Source organism: Trachypithecus francoisi, unplaced genomic scaffold (genome assembly GCF_009764315.1).
Source record: "Trachypithecus francoisi isolate TF-2019V2 unplaced genomic scaffold, Tfra_2.0 Lachesis_group0, whole genome shotgun sequence".
Lineage (NCBI taxonomy): Eukaryota > Metazoa > Chordata > Mammalia > Primates > Cercopithecidae > Trachypithecus > Trachypithecus francoisi.
In genome coordinates this window covers 99,524,099-99,544,871 of record NW_022681453.1, presented here as the reverse complement: position 1 = coordinate 99,544,871, position 20,773 = coordinate 99,524,099, and the positions used below count along the sequence as shown (strand labels likewise).

The window sequence follows — 20,773 nt, the reverse complement described above, 5'->3', positions numbered from 1 at the left end:
AATTTTTATCAGAACAGGGCCCAATATTAGTACGTCAACAAAATGTAAATTTACTCTGGTTATATGCAAGTTGATGATTAGGTAATTTTTCTATTCGTGTGAGAAAAGATGTAAGAAACAACCAGTTTTCTTACTTCATATATTCAGACTCTTTTTTGTTTTTGTCTTGAAACAACTAGCATAGTCAAGGATTAGATTTATATACTTAGGATGAAACTCTTACGTAAGAATAGCAGAGTTTATAAGATTTGGTTAAATAAAGTAGCAAATGCACAAAAATCAGCCAATAAAAGAGCTTAACAGTCAACTCAAACCACTGATGCCCATTATTTATAGATAAGTGTACACCCTACTTCTCACCAACCCTTCTGCTTCTTATTTGGCATATGTCCAAGTTTCTGCTGTGTTAACATTTGCTCCTGGGAGGAGATGAAGGAAAAAGGGTCCATAAGGTTCCCATTGGTCCAAACAGTAGAAACATCTGCTGGATTCATGAGCAGCTTGCTGGCCCAAGTCAGCAGGGAGAGTTGATGCTTATCAACCCTGGCATATGAGTCCATATTTCCTGTGCCCTGGAGCTACACAAGCTAATTCAAGAAAAAAACGAAGGAAGTGCATTACATGCCAAAATTTCCTCATTAAATAAGTATTATGTATTTTTAAGTAGCTATCATGGCATTATAAATCATGAGTTTGGTACTGATGAAATTCAAACTGTAACAAATAGAGTTTACTGGATTATCTTATCATTAATTAGATCATTTTGATTAATGATGGATTCTATGCATGTAGGACTTTACTTAGGGATATTTGACCCTTAAACTTGAGAAGTTGGTTATTGTTTCTCTTTGGTGAGAAAACAGTTGTCAGAAAAATATGCGCCACATTTTTTTAAAGTAAGATCATCTCTGTAGCTCACTTTAAGATTAACTGGTGAATGATTTAAACAATGGGACTTGAAATTATAGCCTCAAATGTGAGCTTAATAAATTGTCGCTAAATATAACTATTGATCTCTCTCTCCCTCTCTCTTTCTCTCTCATGCATGCGTGCATGCACGCTATCTCCCACACACACTGCACACACACACATTGGTCATTTCAAAAGTAATAGTTGTATTCAAAAGTGTACACTTATTCCCATCTTGTTCCCAAAAACCAGAACACTTGGAATTTCCTGCAGTTGTCCCCTGAATCTTTGGCTAATTCTCTTCAATGTCCTTAATTTGAAAAATCTGTAGCTTCCAATGATTTATTTATTAAAATTTTTGGTAACAACTAAGTCACTGGAAGAAAATATGGATCAATTTTCAGAATTATAAACAAGGGAATGCTATGAAGCAATAAGGCAAATTTTTCATTATGACTTATCTGAAAGAGGAATTTTAGTAATGACAGTGTAGTTGAAATTTTATTTAATGGACTGATTTTAGAAATACAACACTCAGTTTATATCTAAATTTGAGCAATAAGAATCAGGTATCATTAATATGACATGCAGCTGAGAAGACAGAAATAGATCTAAATATATTATCTATCTATCTATCCATCTATCGTCTATGTATCTATCTGTGTATCTATGTATCTATCTATCTATCTATGTATCTATCTATCTATCTATCTATCATTTATCTATCTACCTACCTACCTACTAAAACACGTTTGGTTTCACATCTGTTAAAGCGTATGAGGATAGCACATTGAAATGAAAATCTATTGTTGCACAAAGTATACACAGAATTCATTTCATAATTTATTTACTTCTAATCTGATATGGATTTTTGCATCTATGTTCATCAGAGATATTAGCCTGGAGTTTTCTCCTTTGTGTGTGTGTTTCTGCATGGTTTTGGTGTCAGGGTAATACTGGTCTCACAGGATGAATTTAGAAGTATTCCCTCCTCCTTCATTTTTTGAACTAGTTTAAATAGAATCGGTATTAGTTCTTTAAATATTTGTAGAATTTGGCAGTGAACCCATCAGGCTGTGGGCTTTTCTTCTACAGGAGACTTTTTCTTAAGGCTTCTATCTTGTTATTTTTTATTGATTTTTCAGATTTTGTATTTCTTCATGATTCAATCTTGGTTGATTGTCTGTGTTTAGGAATCTGTCCATTTCTTCTGCATTTTCCAATTTATTGGCATATAGTTAACATAACAAACTCTAATGAGTCTTTGAATTTCTGTAGTATTAATTGTAATGCATCATTTTTCATCACTGATTTCAGTTACTTGGGTCTTTAATCTGTTTTCCTTAGTCTGGCTAAAGGTTGGTCAGTTTTATCTTTTCAAAAATCCAACTTTACATTTTGTTCATCTTTTATTTTTTTTAGTGTCAGATTCATTTATTTCTGCTCTGATCTTTATTATTTCTTTTGTGCACTAATTTTGGGTTCAGTTTGTACTTGCTTTTCTAGTTCTTTAGGAAATAAGACAAATAAGTACAATTTGAAGCATGAATAATGAGACCAATCTGTTATTAGAATTATTAGAATAGCCTGAACCTCAGCAGACATATTATGCAGAAATTTTATCTTGTGTTAATCTGGATATTGTAGTTGCAGTTCCCACTTTGCTAGCATGATAGCACAATTCTAGGTTATATGGATACAATAATATCTATGAAACACACCAAACTTTATCCAATACCAAGTTTACCTGAAAGTCATAAGACAGGTGATACAACAGAATGTCAACAGTTAGCAGGGACTCCTTGAAATGCTTCCGAATATGCATAGTCATTTGTAGTAACGACTAGAGTTAGCATGAGCGTCCTTAGCTCAGGGAAGCTTCCATCTTTGGAGTCTGTTCAAGCATTTTGTCTTGGTAGTCACACCGGCTATTGGGAATTTTTCCATCAGCTTCCGTTTTCTTGTACAACTAAATCTGATCAATACTGATAATTCATTGTGCAATAAACAATCTCAACAATGGCATGCAGGCACTTAGCCTAGTACATAACAACTTCCTCAGTTGTCATTTATTTTGGATCCAGTACACATCTATGAATTATTTGAATTGCAAAGATGTTTCAACCAAAAGGAAACTGCTTAGGAGTTCCGGATACTGGAGGAAAGGTCAATAATTCATTATTAGTCCTTTCCCCCCAATATTATAGTGAAGAGATCATTGACTTTGCTGTGAATGTATTTTTTCCAGCTATCATTTTGGAACTATTCTCCAGAATCTGCATTCATAAATGTAATGAATCAAATATTTTTAAAAATGTCACCTTAACTTTTATTGAAGTTTATTTTAATAATTTAAATTAAAAACACTTCATTATAATTTTCTAGTGAACAGATTAAAAATGTAATCCCAAAAAAGGATGCAAAAATATAGTATTAATTCTCAGTTTGCTTTATTAGAAGTATAATTCTTTTGGCTGATTTATCTGTAGAAATCTGTAGAAATGAAACAAAGTACCAAGTTTCATTTTAATATGTTCCCACAACAGTTTCCACTTAACTCTCACAGGGTAATGTTCCCCTAGATCTAATGTGGCACTACAAAGGGCTTGAACATCAAAGCATGTAAACATGGACAAGATGGGTGAAATCAACATTAATAACATCTTTGTGCATTCAGAAATGATCAAACAGTGGAAAACACATCCTTTTAACCACTGTGTTATTTTAGATTGTTTTTAAAAAAGACAGTTTGTTCATTAGGGAATATTGCAAGTTTATTTCTATGTTTCTACATATTGATCAACGCTTAAACAATTAAGGTACTATCATTTGAACACAATATTTATGTGTTCACACATATGTGCCCAACATGTCTAAGGCAGTATCTTATGTCTGTCAGAGAATTAAATATTGTATATATGTATACCTCTGCTATCAAGAGCTGTATACATGTCTCACAGTCATATATCAATGGTTATCTTGGGGCTAAAAATTCTGGTATTGGAAAAGAAAATTATTTCTATGATATTAGTCAAAGGAGAAGTTGTATTTATAAAGTTTATATTTCACAGGGGAAAAGCTTAAATTTTGTGTTACCACATTTTTGTAGTCTGCTGGGAGCTTATTCATTTGAAAGCACACTCTTGTTATCCACTCAGATAAATATATATTTGAAAAAGAAAACTGTTTTAAATATAACATTTACACCCACAGGGGGATTACCAGAAATATATTCTTTTCTCCCAAATAACTATTACAGTTTATAAGCAAGCAGTAAAATAAATGTCCACCATCATTAATAACAAGGAACTTACCAAGCCAATGACATTTTAGAGTGGAAGTAAAGGACACATTTTCCATCAAAGAGTGAGGAGGATGTGAGTATATGGATAACAATCCTGTTTTATACAAACTTAAGCCAGTACAAGATAGGTCTCCATTTAATAGGAAGTATTTTGCAGTGTAAAATTTAAAATCACGAAATTTGTTACCTCTACAAATCAATTATTCCAGGATTTAATGGATTCTTTGATATTTTCTCAATGAAGTACTTGACTGTAAACACAATTTTTACAATGATTCATCTTCAAGGTTCAAAATGCTTGACTTAGGGATCTTGATGAAGTCATTCCTTGGTGTCCAAGGGGCACTGGTTCCGGAACCCTGACTACACCAAAATCCAGGTGTGTCAAGTCCCACAGTTGACTCTGTGGAACCTGCTTATATTAAAAGTTGGCCTTCTATGTATGTGGGTTTCTCATCCTGCAAGTCCCATGTGTTCAGCCTGCATTTGTTTGAAATACATCCCTGTATAAATGATCCTGTGCAGTTCAAACCCATCTTGTTCAAGGGTCAACTTTAATTAGAAAAGAGCATTTTCTGATCATGTAAATTGAGTCATATCACTTCTTTCAATGTCTTGCCATTGCGTGTAGAATAAATGTAAGCTCCTTGTTATAACAACAAGTCCTGCATGATCTGGCCTTGAACTTCTTTTCTACCTCATCTTGGGCTATGCCATTGTTGTCTGTTGTGTGCCAGTCCTATTGATATTTTTCAGTTCTTTCAACAGCGAACCTATGCCCTGCCTCTAGCTCAGGACTTTTGCATTAGCTGATTTGCTTTTTGGAATACTGGCCCTGGCCTCTAACATTGTTGACCTCGGACTATTTTTAAATGTTTGGCTCTTTCTTGCCATTTACCTAAGTCTTTATTTATCTCTGCTTTTTTGTTTTTACTTACCTTCTTTAGGCTATTACTTCTGGGTGGGCAAGAATCATTTCTAGCTGTTCACAGTTGTATTTGCAACATGTACCATGGGAATCCTGTTCTGGTATAAAACATATATTTGTTGAATAAATTAATGTCATTGAGGTATATTTTATCAGCAAAATCCACCAAAAATGTAAAAGCAATTTCAGAAAACATTGTTATATTTATAATTCATATCAATAATATAAACTGAAATTATACACTATTAAGTGACATATGCATATGTGGGATATCACATTCTCTTACATATATCTTATATCTATGCCGTTTCAAAATTTCTTATTACATTCTGTGATTTAACGACTTAGAATCCAAACAGACATCTATGTAGCTATTTTACATAAATAACTTTATTTGGTGCACCAATGCAATTATTTTAACCTTTTACAGAGAAGGATACAGAAAAATAATATTAATGTAGAATCAACTTAAATAATAATCAATATAATTTTATGCTTCCAGAGTATGCATATAAGAGGTGCAATTCAAAACAAAAATAATGTCAAAATATACATACAGTAAGTCAAATCGCTAGCAACAATAAGGCAGGAAACAATTGATTTGAGTTTGAATAATTTTTTTTTTCATTTGGAATTAGGAAAAACCAGCATGAAAACCAGATTGAAGATCTTCTCAATTTATAACTTTCGTTATAATCATTGTCTTATTTGGCTAATGATATTTTATATATTCATATATTTTAAAAACATGTGTATTTGAAATAAGGCTTTTAATGATACTTGCCTTACTTTCTTTTTTTTTTTTTTTTTTTTTTTTGAGACGGAGTCTCGCTCTGCCGCCCAGGCTGGAGTGCTGTGGCCGGATCTCAGCTCACTGCAAGCTCCGCCTCCCGGGTTCCCGCCATTCTCCTGCCTCAGCCTCCCGAGTAGCTGGGACTACAGGCGCCCGCCACCTCGCCCGGCTAGTTTTTTTGTATTTTTTTAGTAGAGACGGGGTTTCACCATGTTAGCCAGGATGGTCTCGATCTCCTGACCTCGTGATCCGCCCGTCTCGGCCTTCCAAAGTGCTGGGATTACAGGCTTGAGCCACCGCACCCGGCCTTGCCTTACTTTCTTAGATTTTTTTCATTTCATTTGCTTCTGGAAATGTTATTAGGAATTTCAATTTTTATTGACTTTATGTAATTTTAAAAATACCTTATAATTCAGTATTATTAGTGACTTTCTTTACTATATCAACCTTCTAAGACCTACTGGATTAAACAAATATATACGTATAATATTTCCCCTTTTCGAGCCTCAGATTGAAATTTTTCTCAGGGACTTCAATTTTAAACAGTTATGTCCCACCCAGTCAATTGCCTCCAGAAAATTGATTATTGTGTGCTCAGCACTATATTCCTCACCCCGTCTCCAGAAGAGTCCTACCATCTGTGTGTTCCTTTCCAGGATATTTCCTCCAGTTTGACATCTCAATTTCGAATTTAGTAGCGTGATTGAGTTTCACTATGAACCAGACTGTGATTGTGGTCATAAATTTCTTTTCTCTGGAAGGCTGCCTCTCAAATGTTCATCAGTTAGCAAGTAAAGCTAGTCAGTTCCAGGTCTTGCTCATTCAACCTGAAAATAATATTCTAGAAAGATAAAATAACTTTATGTATACATAATAATTACCAGGTAAGCCTGTTTTAAAAATCACAGAAATCATTTTAAGACCCTCTTATTCTTTTATATTGCCTTGAGACACACACAATTTTCTTTTCATTTTGAAATTCTTTTGGATTGCTCCACATTACAATATTTGAAGATGTATTTGTAGAAGAACAAAAGTAACCTGGTGAACATAAATGTGAGCAGCTTGTCAAGCTCACTTTTTCCTTGAAAAATCATGCGTTCATTCAATAAACTATGGTTTGAATTTTTGAGAAAACATTGAACATTTTATGGAGTGAATTAAATATGGATAAATTAATTAAAACAAAATCTATTTCAAAGTTTTCATTTCAAAAATCTATTTTTGTTATAAATCCATATATATTTGTATTTATTCTGTTTGACTAGTTGCATGGTGTGTAAACAAGTTTGTGTTCATTTTCCATTTTGGCAGGGTAGTAAGCAGAAAATCTAAGAATAGAAAGAATTGACTTTGTACAGATACAAGTCAAAAAAGTGTTGAGAAGTTTAAAAATCTGATAATGCTTTAAGACATGCTAAAGCAATGCAGCCACTAGGCAAGAACATAAAGCATCCATTAAATAAAGTTTCCTAGGATTTTCTAAGTGCTCTCTGAAACTTGGGATTTCATAAATTAAGAAAAACTTTAGTGATATGGCTGAGTAAAACAAAACTAATGGAAGAAATTAGAAAAATGTATTTTATGTAGAAATAATAACTGTGCTGGGAATATTATAATAAAGAAAGCTGCGGTATCACAATCATGCAAAATATTTTTGAAATGAAGGGGACGACAACGATGTTATGTTTCACCTACATGACAAATCTCCCCACAGCTGACTGTGATCCTGATAATCAAGAATTAATTCTAAATATAAGTCCTGTACAGACACAGCGTATGGTAGCTAGTTTTGGTATAATGTTATGTGTTATCTGGGTCACTTACTCACAGTCACTGTGTAGGTAAACTGGAAACAATCCAGTGGTTATCCCATAAGTTCCCTTATCTGCTGTGAACGACCTAGAAAACTATTATCACATTCTGGAAAAAAGAAAGGTAAAATTTCCACAGGAGAATTATAATTCTCTGGGTCAGGAGCTGTGGGAGCCACTGTAAATCTGAAAGAGACTTTTGTCATGGATCAGAAGCCAACAAAGAACTAGGGCCAAGCTTCGGGTACACAAGAGTTTCTGCTCCCAGAATTGGGAGCAGAATGGGCTGCTTACAATGGCCACAGTGAACACCAGGATCTGGTCTACAGGACTGGAAGGGCTGAAGCTGCCAATTTGGCAATGTTACACTCTGATATCAGGAGGCGAAAGCCCTTCCAACCTTTTCTGGCCTTGCAAGACCCACTGCCGGCCAGCTTTGTTTCTTCCCTGCCTTGGTCTGGCAGTTGCAATGGAGTACAGGTCTCCAAAGTACTTCCTGTCTCTATGGAAACTGGCGAGCAGCACCAGACTGACGGCCGTGCTCTGCAGTGGCTGGGCAGAGTGGTGGCACAGAAGGTGGATGCCAGGTGTTGTACTCTAAAAGACAGGCTGAATTCAAAAGAGTGAAGTAGAATCAAAGAAAAATAAAATATTATGTGGTTGCCTAGAAAAGTAGACAACTTAAAGTCTTTCAGACAAACCTAAAAGCTGCACTAAAATGATTAAAAAATAAAAAAAACTACAGAATTCTAAGTATTTGAAAGAACAGCGGGGCATTCCAAAAGTGAAAACATTTGGCACCTAATTATCAGTCTTAATTTTTCCTCTCATTTCCCATCTCATATGATAGAGCATTCATTGCACTTGCCTCGAGAATTATAAGCCGGCCTTAATGACATTTGTGCTTTTCAGTCCAATAGACTTTAGAATGCAATATGTGCTTCAGTCCACACAACTACTGAGCCACAACTTTCACATTAGAAGGTTATTTGTTTAGAATGCCTTCAGTAATTTAGTGGAAGTAATAGCATGCTATGTGTGCATTTATATATATTCTTAGACCCTAATTTAGGCAACAAGAATGATCTTGAACTTTCTAAGACACAGGTTCTTTGTATAAATATGCCTTAGCAGTTGATGGAGGATGAGGTGGGGGAGGGGGGAAGAGAGAGAGAGAGAGAGAAAGAATGAGAGAGACACACAGAGAGAGAAAACAAAAAAAGCTGAAAATAGTTGAGGGAAAAACTTAAAGAATCGTAGGCTAGGCCGGGCGTGGTGGCTCAAGCCTGTAATCCCAGCACTTTGGGAGGCCGAGATGGGCAGATCACGAGGTCAGGAGATCGAGACCATCCTGGCTAACCTGGTGAAACCCCGTCTCTACTAAAAAATACAAAAAAACTAGCCGGACGCGGTGGCGGGCGCCTGTAGTCCCAGCTACTTGGGAGGCTGAGGCAGGAGAATGGCATAAACCCGGGAGGCGGAGCTTGCAGTGAGCCGAGATCTGGCCACTGCATTCTAGCCTGGGAGCCTCCGTCTCAAAAAAAAAAAAAAAAAAAAAAAAAAAAAAAAAAGAATAGTAGGCTAGCACTGTACTTCATTTAAAAATGTGTTGCCTCTTTCTATCATTTCTTCTTGAGTTTTATATTTAAGAACCATTAACTTATTTTGTATCTCCTGATCCATTTAGCGTTTGTGTTTTCATAGCCAAGATATGAGGACCTTAATATAAGAACAGTATTTTTGTTTAAACGAGGTTCTTGAGAAAATACAAAAATATTTTTAAAATAACCAAAACATGATGTATGCCATTTGATTCAGGTGTCTATGTCTCTGTTGAATTACATAATTTTGTAGGTGAAGTTGACAGTTTTCACTAAGGACAAATATATGCCCAAATGAAAGGTCAAAATACTTGGTATTGTTTATCTCATGAGACATTTATACTTTATTATTGACAAATTGTGTCTTAAATATTCTTAACGTCTTGTTTTTGTTTGTTGCTCTTCACTGTTTTAAATCTGTTTCTTCCTTTGAAAAAGTTTTGCTCATTTTTAGTAACTAGAAAATAGTGAGAGGACTTAAGCTCCTGTTAAATAGCTCACAACATTTGATTATTAACCCTCCAAAACTACCGACTAACTCGCTTCCTCTCAAATGTGCAAAGCCTCAACCTCTGCTTGTCTGTCTGGATATATCTCGGGTGATTATTGCTCTTGGAGAGCAAGCACTCATGTGCAGTGTGCACTGATTCACTGCTATGGCCACATTTAATCTTTAGCACAGGAAGAGAGATGGAGAAAACCATTGCCACCACTCATCATCCAATCGAGATAGCAAGGCTTGAATGATGTTACTTTCGAAAGCAGAGTGATGCTTTGGGATCAGTGTTGAAACTTGCATCTTCCTAGTCTCTTTGAACAATACTTATTTCAAAGATCTCTCTTTACTGCTTTGCTTATTGTTTTTATGCTCTAAGATCACATCATAGCCTATCACAGAGGTAAGAGTGGCCATAATCTTAGAATTTTCTTCTTTATGTCCTATGTGATAGCATGCTGGATACTTGGTGGTTAGGCAGTGAAGGGACACATGAAACATGTGAGGGAGGGACAACTCTTAACTAACTGAGGTCAACAGGAGTCAATATTCAGTTCACTTGATTCTGAACTTGATAATTCCTAATGTATTCAAAAAAGGTTTGACCATTCTTTCCCTAATTATATGACAGATGGTAACATAGAAGGAATAATGGCAGCTGTTCAGTCTGCTATTTAAAGACAAGACCAGGAGAATTATTATTTCAGGATATTGAATTATTGCTCTTCATTAAAATGTATTTCATGGCCATAAATTAAGAACATCATTTCTGCATAACCTCTGAAGCTATCTTAAATGGTTTTCAACCACTGGTGTTAGTTAGAGAGAACTAAACTTGGCAGCCAAAGGAAAACTAGCAATTCAAGATCACTGTTCACAGAGTAGAGGAAAAAAGGGAGCCTATTTGAAGGATTTTTATTGGAAGAATTGTGGGTGGGTATGGGGAGAAAGCTGAAAAAATGCACAGAAGCACCCAAAAGAGATATCACGGATGAGTTTCAGAGGTGTAAATGTTTAACAACATGCTCTATGGAGAAAATCGTTGAGTTGTGGTGTTTGCCAATTTCCCTGGTAAAAAGACACCCTCTGTGGTCAATTTCAAGCTGCCAGCCTATGTCACTGGGCATGAATTGAGAAGAGTTGCACCTAGTTGATGCTCTGGAGCTGGTGTGAGCCAGCTCTAGCATATCAAGTTTTACTTGGATTTCAAATGTTCATTCACTTATTAAAAATAGGTGTAAAAGGTCTAAATGCATCTTTGACATGTTTGACTATAAACTATGTTTTGCTTTTATAACAGTTGTTTAGTCAGAATTGAATTTACCTTATTTTCCTGGCCACTGAAAAGTCTCTATTAAAATGGATGTTGATGCGAGATAAATTGGACAAGGAAGGAAAGGTAAAATACTTTCAGAATCACAGAAGTCCATCTCCATATATTTTCTCAGTGAAGAATTAGTCTTTCTTTTTGGCCTTCCATCTTGACCATGAACAAATGCATGAAACTTAAGTTATCTTGGTCATTCTACTGTCAAAACGGCCCCTGCAAATGCCAGCCATTGTTTTAAAATGATGCATTTGCTTTAGATGATGAACACCTTTTGAGAGCTTTTATTTACTATACAATATGGTAAACAGTGTAGTTGATTAAAAGAGGAGAAAGATGTCCCTGTTACTATAACCTTAATTAGATTAGAATCAAGTAAAGGAGAGAGATATTTACACAAATGATAAGAGGAAGTAAACACTAGAAGGAGGGGAAGAAAATAATAAATGTAACTTGCTTGGAAAAGTAGCCAGCTTCTAAGATTCCCAAGAGAAAGTTTGGTTTCTTTTAAATCTTGTCATATGCTTGTTTGATACGAATGACTCCTCTGAAATCTAGGATGGTGGTGAGCTTAGCCAGAGCCAGTATTATTTTAAGATAAGATCTCAATGATATGACCAATGTATATTAAAAATCCTTGTAGATGGTGAACAAGATCCATACTGTACCATCCGGGCTGTCTTCTTGCTGGTCATTAAACTCTCTCCTAAAGTATCTAATTACTTGCAGACTCCTTAGTAAGCTTCTCTTTCTTTAGCATCCTTCAGATGTTGATTCATACAAAGCAAGGCACATAGTAGGTTTTCTAATACATCTACGAAATTATTGAATTAAGGCTAAGATTTTTAAATTTTAAAAAATGTATTTTAATGAACAAATAATAATTTTGCATGTTTTTGGGGTACAATGTGATTTGTTGATCTATGCATACATTACAAAAAGATTCCATAAGCTAATTAGCATATTCATCACCTCACTAACTTAACCATTATTTTTGTGATAAGAACATTAAAAATCTATTATTTTGGCAATTTTGCAATACACAACATATTATTATTAATTATGGTTACCTGGTAGCATACTAATTTTGCTAATTTGAAAAATTAGTAATTTCTTTGGAAAGACTCTAAGATTGAATGGAGATCTTGAACCATGAAGAGTTAAAAGATAAAAGTAGCAGCTAACTCATGCTCTCTTCAGGTTAAAATCAGAAGTAAAAGGCAATTCATAGCTTTGAGATTTTTGACTATCTTCAATAAAGCTTTTGAATTGATTTTGGAAACCACATATCCCAAGGGCATTTAGGATTAGGAGATTCTCCACAGAAGCTTGCTCTGTATTGGGAAAAACTAAGTTATTTGACTGCAGGGATTTTAGGCTGCAGGTCCTGGGGAACTAAAGTCATACTTCAAAGTCAGAATACATGTGGAGAGAAGATGGAGGGAAGCTATTCTAATCTCCAACCTGGAAGAAGAAGGTATAGGTAAACTAGTGTATATTAATTATCTGGCATGTAGAGGACTCTAACAAACATTAGTTTCTTTCTTGGCTATGGGCCAGTAAGAAAAAATACATTATAAAAGTAAGTTCTCAATAAGATAAGATATTTAGGGACAGTTAGTTATCAGAAATATGTTATCAAGAGGATAAGATATTTAAGAATAGTTAATATTGACATCTTATTTAAATTTCCAATTTGAAGTTTTAAATGATGACTCATTTGTTTTCGCTGTTGTCTAATTTACATTTAAACAAACAGGGATAAAGCCTTTGTGGAAAGATAAGAATAAAAATGTTGAACTTTCAGAACAAACTCCAAATGGTTCATTGACTTTGTTTCACCATGGAAAAAATCACTTCACCTCCCAGTGTCAGTGTACTCATCTGTGAAATGAGAAGGATGATATTTTCTTATGGGAATGTTTTGAAAATTGTTTTGTAAATGTAGTGGATGAGATTTTCGCAAGCATCACTGCTCTTTTTCCACTTCTTTAAAGAAGCAAACAGTCTTATTTATGTACTGGTTGATCATCAAAATGTCATCTGGGCTGAACTATGTATATTTTTATTAGTAGTTGTGTGCTTTTTATCACTTAAAGAATAACTCCTCGATTGCTCAATTGATGCATTACATCAATATCAGGGGCCCAAGAAAAGTGTTTGGAAACCATTTGGAGCTTCATGTTGGTGAGCTCCTAATCTCTGGTAATTATTTCTTCTTTCTGTCTTACTTCATGTTTTCTCTGATGTGGTTTTTCACCTCACCTCACTTCACAAGATTGATAGCTCTCCATGTCACCTTGCTAGAGGTCACCTCTGAGCTGAAGGCAAAACACATCCCACTCTGGCTCTTGTTGACTTTCAAGTCAACGATCAAGGAATTTATTCCAGACATCTCCTAACCTCAATTTAAAAACTCCACCCTAAAAATTACAGGGCGATATCCTGGGTAGTTGCCATAGTGACTCTGAGAGGTTGGCATTGAAGAGACAAAGCTTCTGATACCAGATTTTCTGCCTGATAGGCTTAATTTTGTAAGGTGGTCACGAACCTCTATGCTTGTGTCATTTAGGTCTGGAAAGAAATTTTCCCCTTCAGAGTCTTCTGTCTCTTATGGTGCCAATCAACAGGCTTCTGGGTAATAAGATTCTTTTTTTTTTTTTTTCCAGGGGGAAACAGCAGTTATCAAGCATTTTATTTATTGAGCCACAAATAGCCTGTATTTGCACAATAAGAAAATTATCTGTCTGGCCAGTTGTGGTGGCTCACGCCTGTAATCCCAGCACTTTAAGAGGCTGAGATGGGTGGATCATGAGGTAAACAGATCGAGACCATCCTGGCTAACATGGTGAAACCCCATCTCTACTAAAAATGCAAAAATTAACTGGGCATTGTGGTTGACACCTGTAGTTCCAGCTACTCGGGAGACTGAGGCAGGAGAATCACTTGAACTCGGGAGGCAGAGGTTGCAGTGAGCCAAGATTGTGCCACTGCACTCCAGCTTGGCAAGACAGTGAGAATCCATCTAAAAAAAGAAAAGAAAATAAAAGAAAATTACCTGTCTAAAGCAGAAGTGCCCAGTTTTAGGAAAATCTTTTGGTTGCATAGCATTAAACATTCTCTTCTATAAAGTTAGGAGAAAACTTGTTATTTTTTTTAATAGAAACCATCTGAGTTTTAGAACTTTGTAACTTTTTTTTTTTTTTTTTTTCTTTAAGTTCTGGGATATATGTGCAGAATGTGCAGGTTTGTTACATAGGGATACATGTGCCATGGTGGTTTGCTGCACCCATCAACCCGTCATCTACTTTAGGTATTTCTATGAATGCTATCCCTCCCATTACCCCCTATCTCAACAGGCCCCAGTGTGTGATGTTCCTCTCCTTGTGTCCATATATATGTTCCATTGTTCAACTCCCACTTATGACTGAGAACATGCAGTGTTTGGTTTTCTGTTTCTGTGTTAGTTTGCTGAGAATGACGATTTCCAGCTTCCTCCATGTCCCTGCAAAGGACATGAACTCATCCTTTTTTATGGCTGCATAGTATTCCTTGGTGTATATGTGCTACATTTTCTTTATCCATTCTAACATTGATGGGCATTTGGGTTGGTTCCAAGTCTTTGCTGTTGTGAATAGAGCTGCAATAAACATGTGTGTGCATATGTCTTTACAACAGAATGATTTATAATCCTTTGGATATATACCAGTAATGAGATTGCTGGGTCAAATGGTGTTTCTAGTTCTAGATCCTTGAGTAGTTACCACACTGCCTTCCACAATGGTTGAGATAATTTACACTCCCACCAACAGTGTAAAAGCAGGCCTATATCTCCACATTCTTTCCAGCATCTGTTGTTTCCTGACTTTTTAATGATTGCTATTCTAACTGGCGTGAGATGGTATCTCACTGTGGTTTTGCTTTACATTTCTCTAATGACCAGTGATGATGAGTTTTTTTATATCTTTATTGGATGCATAAATGTCTTCTTTTGAGAAAGTGTCTGTTCATATCCTTCACCCACTTTTTGATGGGGTTTTTTGTTTTTTTTCTTGTAAATTTGTTTAAGTTCCTTGTAGATTCTGGATATTAGACCTTTGTCAGATGGATAGATTGCAAAATTTTTCTCCCATTCTGTAGGTTGCCTGTTCACTCTGATGATAGTTTCTTTTGCTGTGTAGAAATTCTTTAGTTTAAGTAGGTCCCATTTGTTAATTTTGGATTTTGTTGCAATTGCTTTGGTGTTTTAGTCACAAAGTCTTTGCCCATGTCTATGTCCTGAATGGTATTGCCTAGGTTTTCATCTAGTGCTTTTACGGTTTTAGGTCTTAATGTTTAAATCTTTAATCCATCTTGAGTTAATTTTTGTATAACGTGTAAGGAAGGGGTCCAGTTTCAGTTTTCTGCATATGGCTAGCCAGTTTCCCAACACTATTTATTAAATAGGGAATCCTTTCTTCATTGCTTGTTTTTGTCAGGTTTGTCAAGAGTCAGATGGCGGTAGACTTGTGGCATTATTTCTGAGGCCTCTGTTCTTTTCCATTGGTCTATATTTCTATTTTGGTGCCAGTACCATGCTGTTTTGGTTACTGTAGCCTTGTAGTATAGTTTTAAGTCAGTTAGCGTAATGCCTCCAGCTTTGTTCTTTTTGCTTAAGATTGTCTTGGCTATATGGGCTCTTTTTTGGTTTCATATTAAACTTAAAGTAGTTTTTTTTTTCCCCCTAATTCTGTAAAGAAAGTCAGTGGTAGCTTGATGGGGATAGCATTGAATCTATAAATTACTTTGGGCAGTATGGCCATTTTCACAATATTGATTCTTCCTATCCATGAGCATGGAATGTTTTTCCATTTGTTTGTGTCCCTCCTATTTCCTTGAGCAGTGGTTTGTAGTTCTCTTTGAAGACGTCCTCACATTCCTTGTAAGTTGTATTTCTAGGTGTTTTATTCTCTTTGTAGCACTTGTGAATGGGAGTTTGCTCATGATTTGGTTCTCTGTTTGCCTATTATTGGTGCATAGGAATGCTTGTGATTTTTGCACATTGATTTTGTATCCTGAGACTTTGTTGAAGTTGGTTATCAGCTTAAGGAGTTTTTGGGCTTAGATGATGGAGTTTTCTAAACATACAATCATGTCATCTGCAAACAGGGATAATTTAACCTCCTCTCTTCCTATTTGAATACACTTTATTTCTGTCTCTTGCCTGATTGTTCTGGCTAGAATTTCCAATACTATGTTGAATAGGAGTGGTGAGAGAGGGCATCCTTGTCTTGTGCCAGTTTTCAAAGGGAATGCTTCCAGATTTTGCCCGTTCATTATGATATTGGCTATGGGTTTGCCATAAGTAGCTCTTAATACTTTGAAATATGTTCCATCAATATCTAGTTTATTGAGTGTTTTTAGCATGAAGGGGTGTTGAATTTCATTGAAGGCCTTTTCTGCATCTATTGAGATAATAATGTGGTTTTTGTCATTGGTTCTGTTTATATGATGGATTACATTTGTTGGTCTGAGTATGTTGAACCAGCCTTGCATCCTAAGGATGAAGATGACTTGATCGTGGTGGATAAGCTTTTTAATGTGCTGCTGGATTTTGCTGGTGGTCCACTCCAGACCCTGTTTGCCTGGTTATTACCAGCAGAAGCTGCAGAATAGCAAAGATTGCTGGCTGCTCCTTCCCCTGGAAGCTTCATCCCAGAGGGTCACCTGACAGATGCCAGCTGGAGCTCTCCTGTATGAGGTGTCTGTCAACCACTGCTGGGAGGTGTCTCCACCTCAGGAGGCGTGGGTGTCAGGGACCTACTTGAGGATGCAGTCTGTCCCTTAGCAGAGTTCAAGCACCGTACTCAGAGATCCACTGCTCTCTTCAGAGCTGGCAGGCAGTAATGTTTAAGTCTGTTGAAGCTGCACCCACAGTTGTCCGTTTCCCCAGTGACTCTGTCCAGGAAGATAATAGTTTTATCTATAAGCCCCTGACTAGGGCTGCTGCCTTTCTTTTAAGGATGCCCTGCTCAGAGAGGAGGAATCTAGTGAGGCAGTCTGGCAACAGAGGATTTTTGGCACTGCAGTGGGCTCCACGCAGTCTGAACTTCCTGGAGGCTTTGTTTACATTGTGAGGGGAAAACTGCCTACTCAAGCGTCAGTAATGGCAAGCTTGAGTATCCCAGGTCGACTTCATGCTGCTCTGCTGGCAGCGAGAATTTCAAGCCAGTGGATTTTAGCTTTCTGGGCTCCGCAGGGGTGGGATCCACTGAGCAAGACCACTTGGCTCCCTGGCTTCAGCCCCCTTTCCATTGGAGTGAACAGTTCTGTCTCGCTGGAGTTCCAGGCACCAGTGGGGTACAAAAACAAAACAAAAACAAAACAAAACAAAACAAAACTCCTGTAGTTAGCTCAGTGTCTGCTCGAAGGCTGCCCAGTTTTGGCTTGAAACTTAGGGCCCTTGTGCTATAGGCACCCAAGGAAATCTCCTGGTCTGTGGGTTGCAAAGAGCAAGGGAAAAGCATAGTATCTGGGCCGGATAGCACAATCCCTCATGACACAGTTAGTCACGCCTTCTCTTGTCTATCGGAGGGAGTTCCCTGACCCCTTGCACTTCCTGGGTGAGGTGACACCCCACCCTACTTTTTGCTTGCCCTCCATGGGCTGCACCCACTGACTAAGCAGTCCCAGTGAGATGAACTGGGTATCTCAGTTAGAAATGTAGAAATCACCTGCCTTCTGCCTTGGTCTCACTGGGAGCTGCAGACCAGAGCTGTTCCTATTTGGCCATCTGGCCCGGGAATCCCCGGTAATAAGATTCTTGTGCCAATAGTTCCAGCATAACCTCAAGTGGTGCTTGTAGTAATTATCAAATCATTACAAAACTAAAGAAGAAAAAGGAAATACGTTTCATGGATGTGATTAAGTCATTACAGTGTTCTTGCATATGTAAATTATCCTTGACTTAATGAACTATCTTGCTTACATAATAATATTTTAACCTAGTTTTAGAAAGTCTTTCTTACCCATGTTAATCATGGTTATCAGACTTAGCACAGTTTATCTTCAGATCATCTTGCTGAAGAGAAATTTATGTATTATGTATTCATGTGCATAAATTTTGTTTAAACTATTAGAAATGCACTTATTAAGTACATTTGTTACACGAATTACTTTAATAAATTAGTAAAATGCTTAGGAAGAGCAAAACCTTGATTACATACTGATGATATCCAAATTAACAAGGGTCATTTAAGAATATGTATTTTCTGATTATAAAATAAATATGTATTACTTGGAGAAAAACAAGAAACTACAGAAAGGAACCAAGAAGGGTATTAACCTGTATTACCTAGGATTAATAATTTGAAACTTGAATGGATATCCTACACTTTTCATTTATTTTTATTTTTTATTTTTTGAGACGGAGTCTCGCTCTGTCGCCCAGGCTGGAGTGCAGTGACCGGATCTCAGCTCACTGCAAGCTCCGCCTCCCGGGTTCCCGCCATTCTCCTGCCTCAGCCTCCCGAGTAGCTGGGACTAGAGGCGCCGCCACCTCGCCCGGCTAGTTTTTTGTATTTTTTAGTAGAGACGGGGTTTCACCGTGTTAGCCAGGATGGTCTCGATCTCCTGACCTCGTGATCCGCCCGTCTCGGCCTCCCAAAGTGCTGGGACTACAGGCTTGAGCCACCGCGCCTGGCCTATCCTACACTTTTCAAAGAGTACTCCCACTGTTTTATACAATACATTGTGTATTTCTAAAAAGAGCTAACTCTACAAGAAAACCTAGTTAAGTGGGATTCTTTTTTTTATTTCCTTTATCAGAAATTGAATCTAAAGTTTTAGTATCCGTATTTCAAAAACTTTATTCAGGATTATAAAAGCTACCAGGGAAGTATTTTATGCTTCCTCTACTGCTCTAGAGAGTTCAACTCATCCAAAATTATTTCAGTGCCTTATCTTCAACAATGACCGAGTCTAGTACCATATTAACTAATGCAAAGCCTAGGGAAATTAATAATTATAATATAATATTACTATTTGAATATAAATCTTTATGTATGCCTAGGAGAAAAAAAGTTTCCTAGAACATGTAGGGAGTACAAAGGAGTCTTAATTATATGTCAATGCTGTTGTTCTCAGAAGATTTTCAATTATTTTTCTGTCTTTTGTAATATATAGTTCTGTTGTTGTTTGATTGTTTTAAATTTTATTTTGCATGAGAAGTTAAGGCCAGTGTAGATCTTGGGCAGTTAATCATTTTATGACTTCCATTTAATCAACATTTTTTGAATCCCCTTTTAGGCAGCCAAGGGCAGTTTCCACTAACACAGAATGTAACCGTTGTTGAAGGCGGAACTGCAATTTTGACCTGCAGGGTTGATCAAAATGATAACACCTCCCTCCAGTGGTCAAATCCAGCTCAACAGACTCTGTACTTCGATGACAAGAAAGGTGAATACATTTTCTTTCAAATGTTTTAATCGTATTCTAAAATATCCTAATTACAATAAATTTACTTTTCTGAGATGATTCAAATTATTCCTTTTGATTACCAAACTGCTGCTGCTTGTATTTAAACATGCTAAATATTAAATACTTTAGTTTGCAAGTCATAAACACCAAAGATAACCTATGTCAACTTTTTAATAAAATAAACAGTTTTAATTCTGTTTCAAAAATAGTTTTATGCCTTTTCTTAACAACCATTTTCTTTCTAGATAGCATATTTTCTCACTCTTGTAGCTGTTTTGTGTATAGTTTGAGTTTTTTTCTTTCTCCTGATAATATAATGTTATTTTTATGAAAATCAGTTTTATATATTTGGAAGATACAATATGATTTTGGAAAGTTTAATAATTTTATGTTCATGAATTTGCTCTGAAAGTAAGAACTGTAAAAACGATTCACATAATGTTGAAGTATTTCATGTTTCCAAAATAAACTGAAATTAAGAAAGAAGCTGTATTTTTTAAAGTTGAATTGGACTTCATTAACTAATTTCAGCTTCTTACTGGATAATAGATTTTGATTAAACATTCCCAGAGAACAAATGAAATTCATGTTACATAATTCAAGCAAACAACTAAAAATGCACACCAAATATCTAAGCCTTCATCCATTATTAGATGAAAAGGTGAGTTCATAACTGTAATGAAAATATAGGACTGTTGCTTAAGATACCTTTATATTATATAGGATATAAATAGCTATTTATATATTAGCTGTTCTTATTCTTAAAATTGGCTATTAGTTTTAATATATTTTTTAATGAATCTGTGTAGGTAATAGTAAGATAATTTCAAATCAGACTATGTGATATTTAAACTATTAAAATATTACATACAGTCTCATAAATGTGCTCAGTCCACCTTTAATATATATTCATTGTATTTTGTTCATTGTTATGATTTTTCTTCTTTGATGTACTCTAGATTTAAAATGAGATCTTTAGTTTATTTTAAGTACTAAATATATAATGAAGGACAGATGAAGTGTCTAATTCATTTATTTGACAAATATTTATTGAGAGTCCCTTTGTACCAGGCATTAAAATTAGGGAGCAGAAAGTTAATGGTATCTGCCTTTTTGGGAAATACAGTCTAGTGGAGGAGACAGA

General features: G+C 36.0%; 1 protein-coding gene across 3 annotated transcripts in view; it reads left to right on the top strand.

Moving 5' to 3' along the window:
- The window catches only part of CADM2 (cell adhesion molecule 2), a 1,094,949-nt gene that overhangs the window by 814,513 nt on the left and 259,663 nt on the right, over positions 1 to 20,773 (top strand). For all 3 annotated transcript variants that reach the window (XM_033211599.1, XM_033211598.1, XM_033211597.1), the window contains one exon: positions 19,459 to 19,608. In XM_033211599.1, the coding sequence (XP_033067490.1) occupies positions 19,459 to 19,608 (150 nt within the window). The remainder of the gene's footprint in view (positions 1 to 19,458; positions 19,609 to 20,773) is intronic.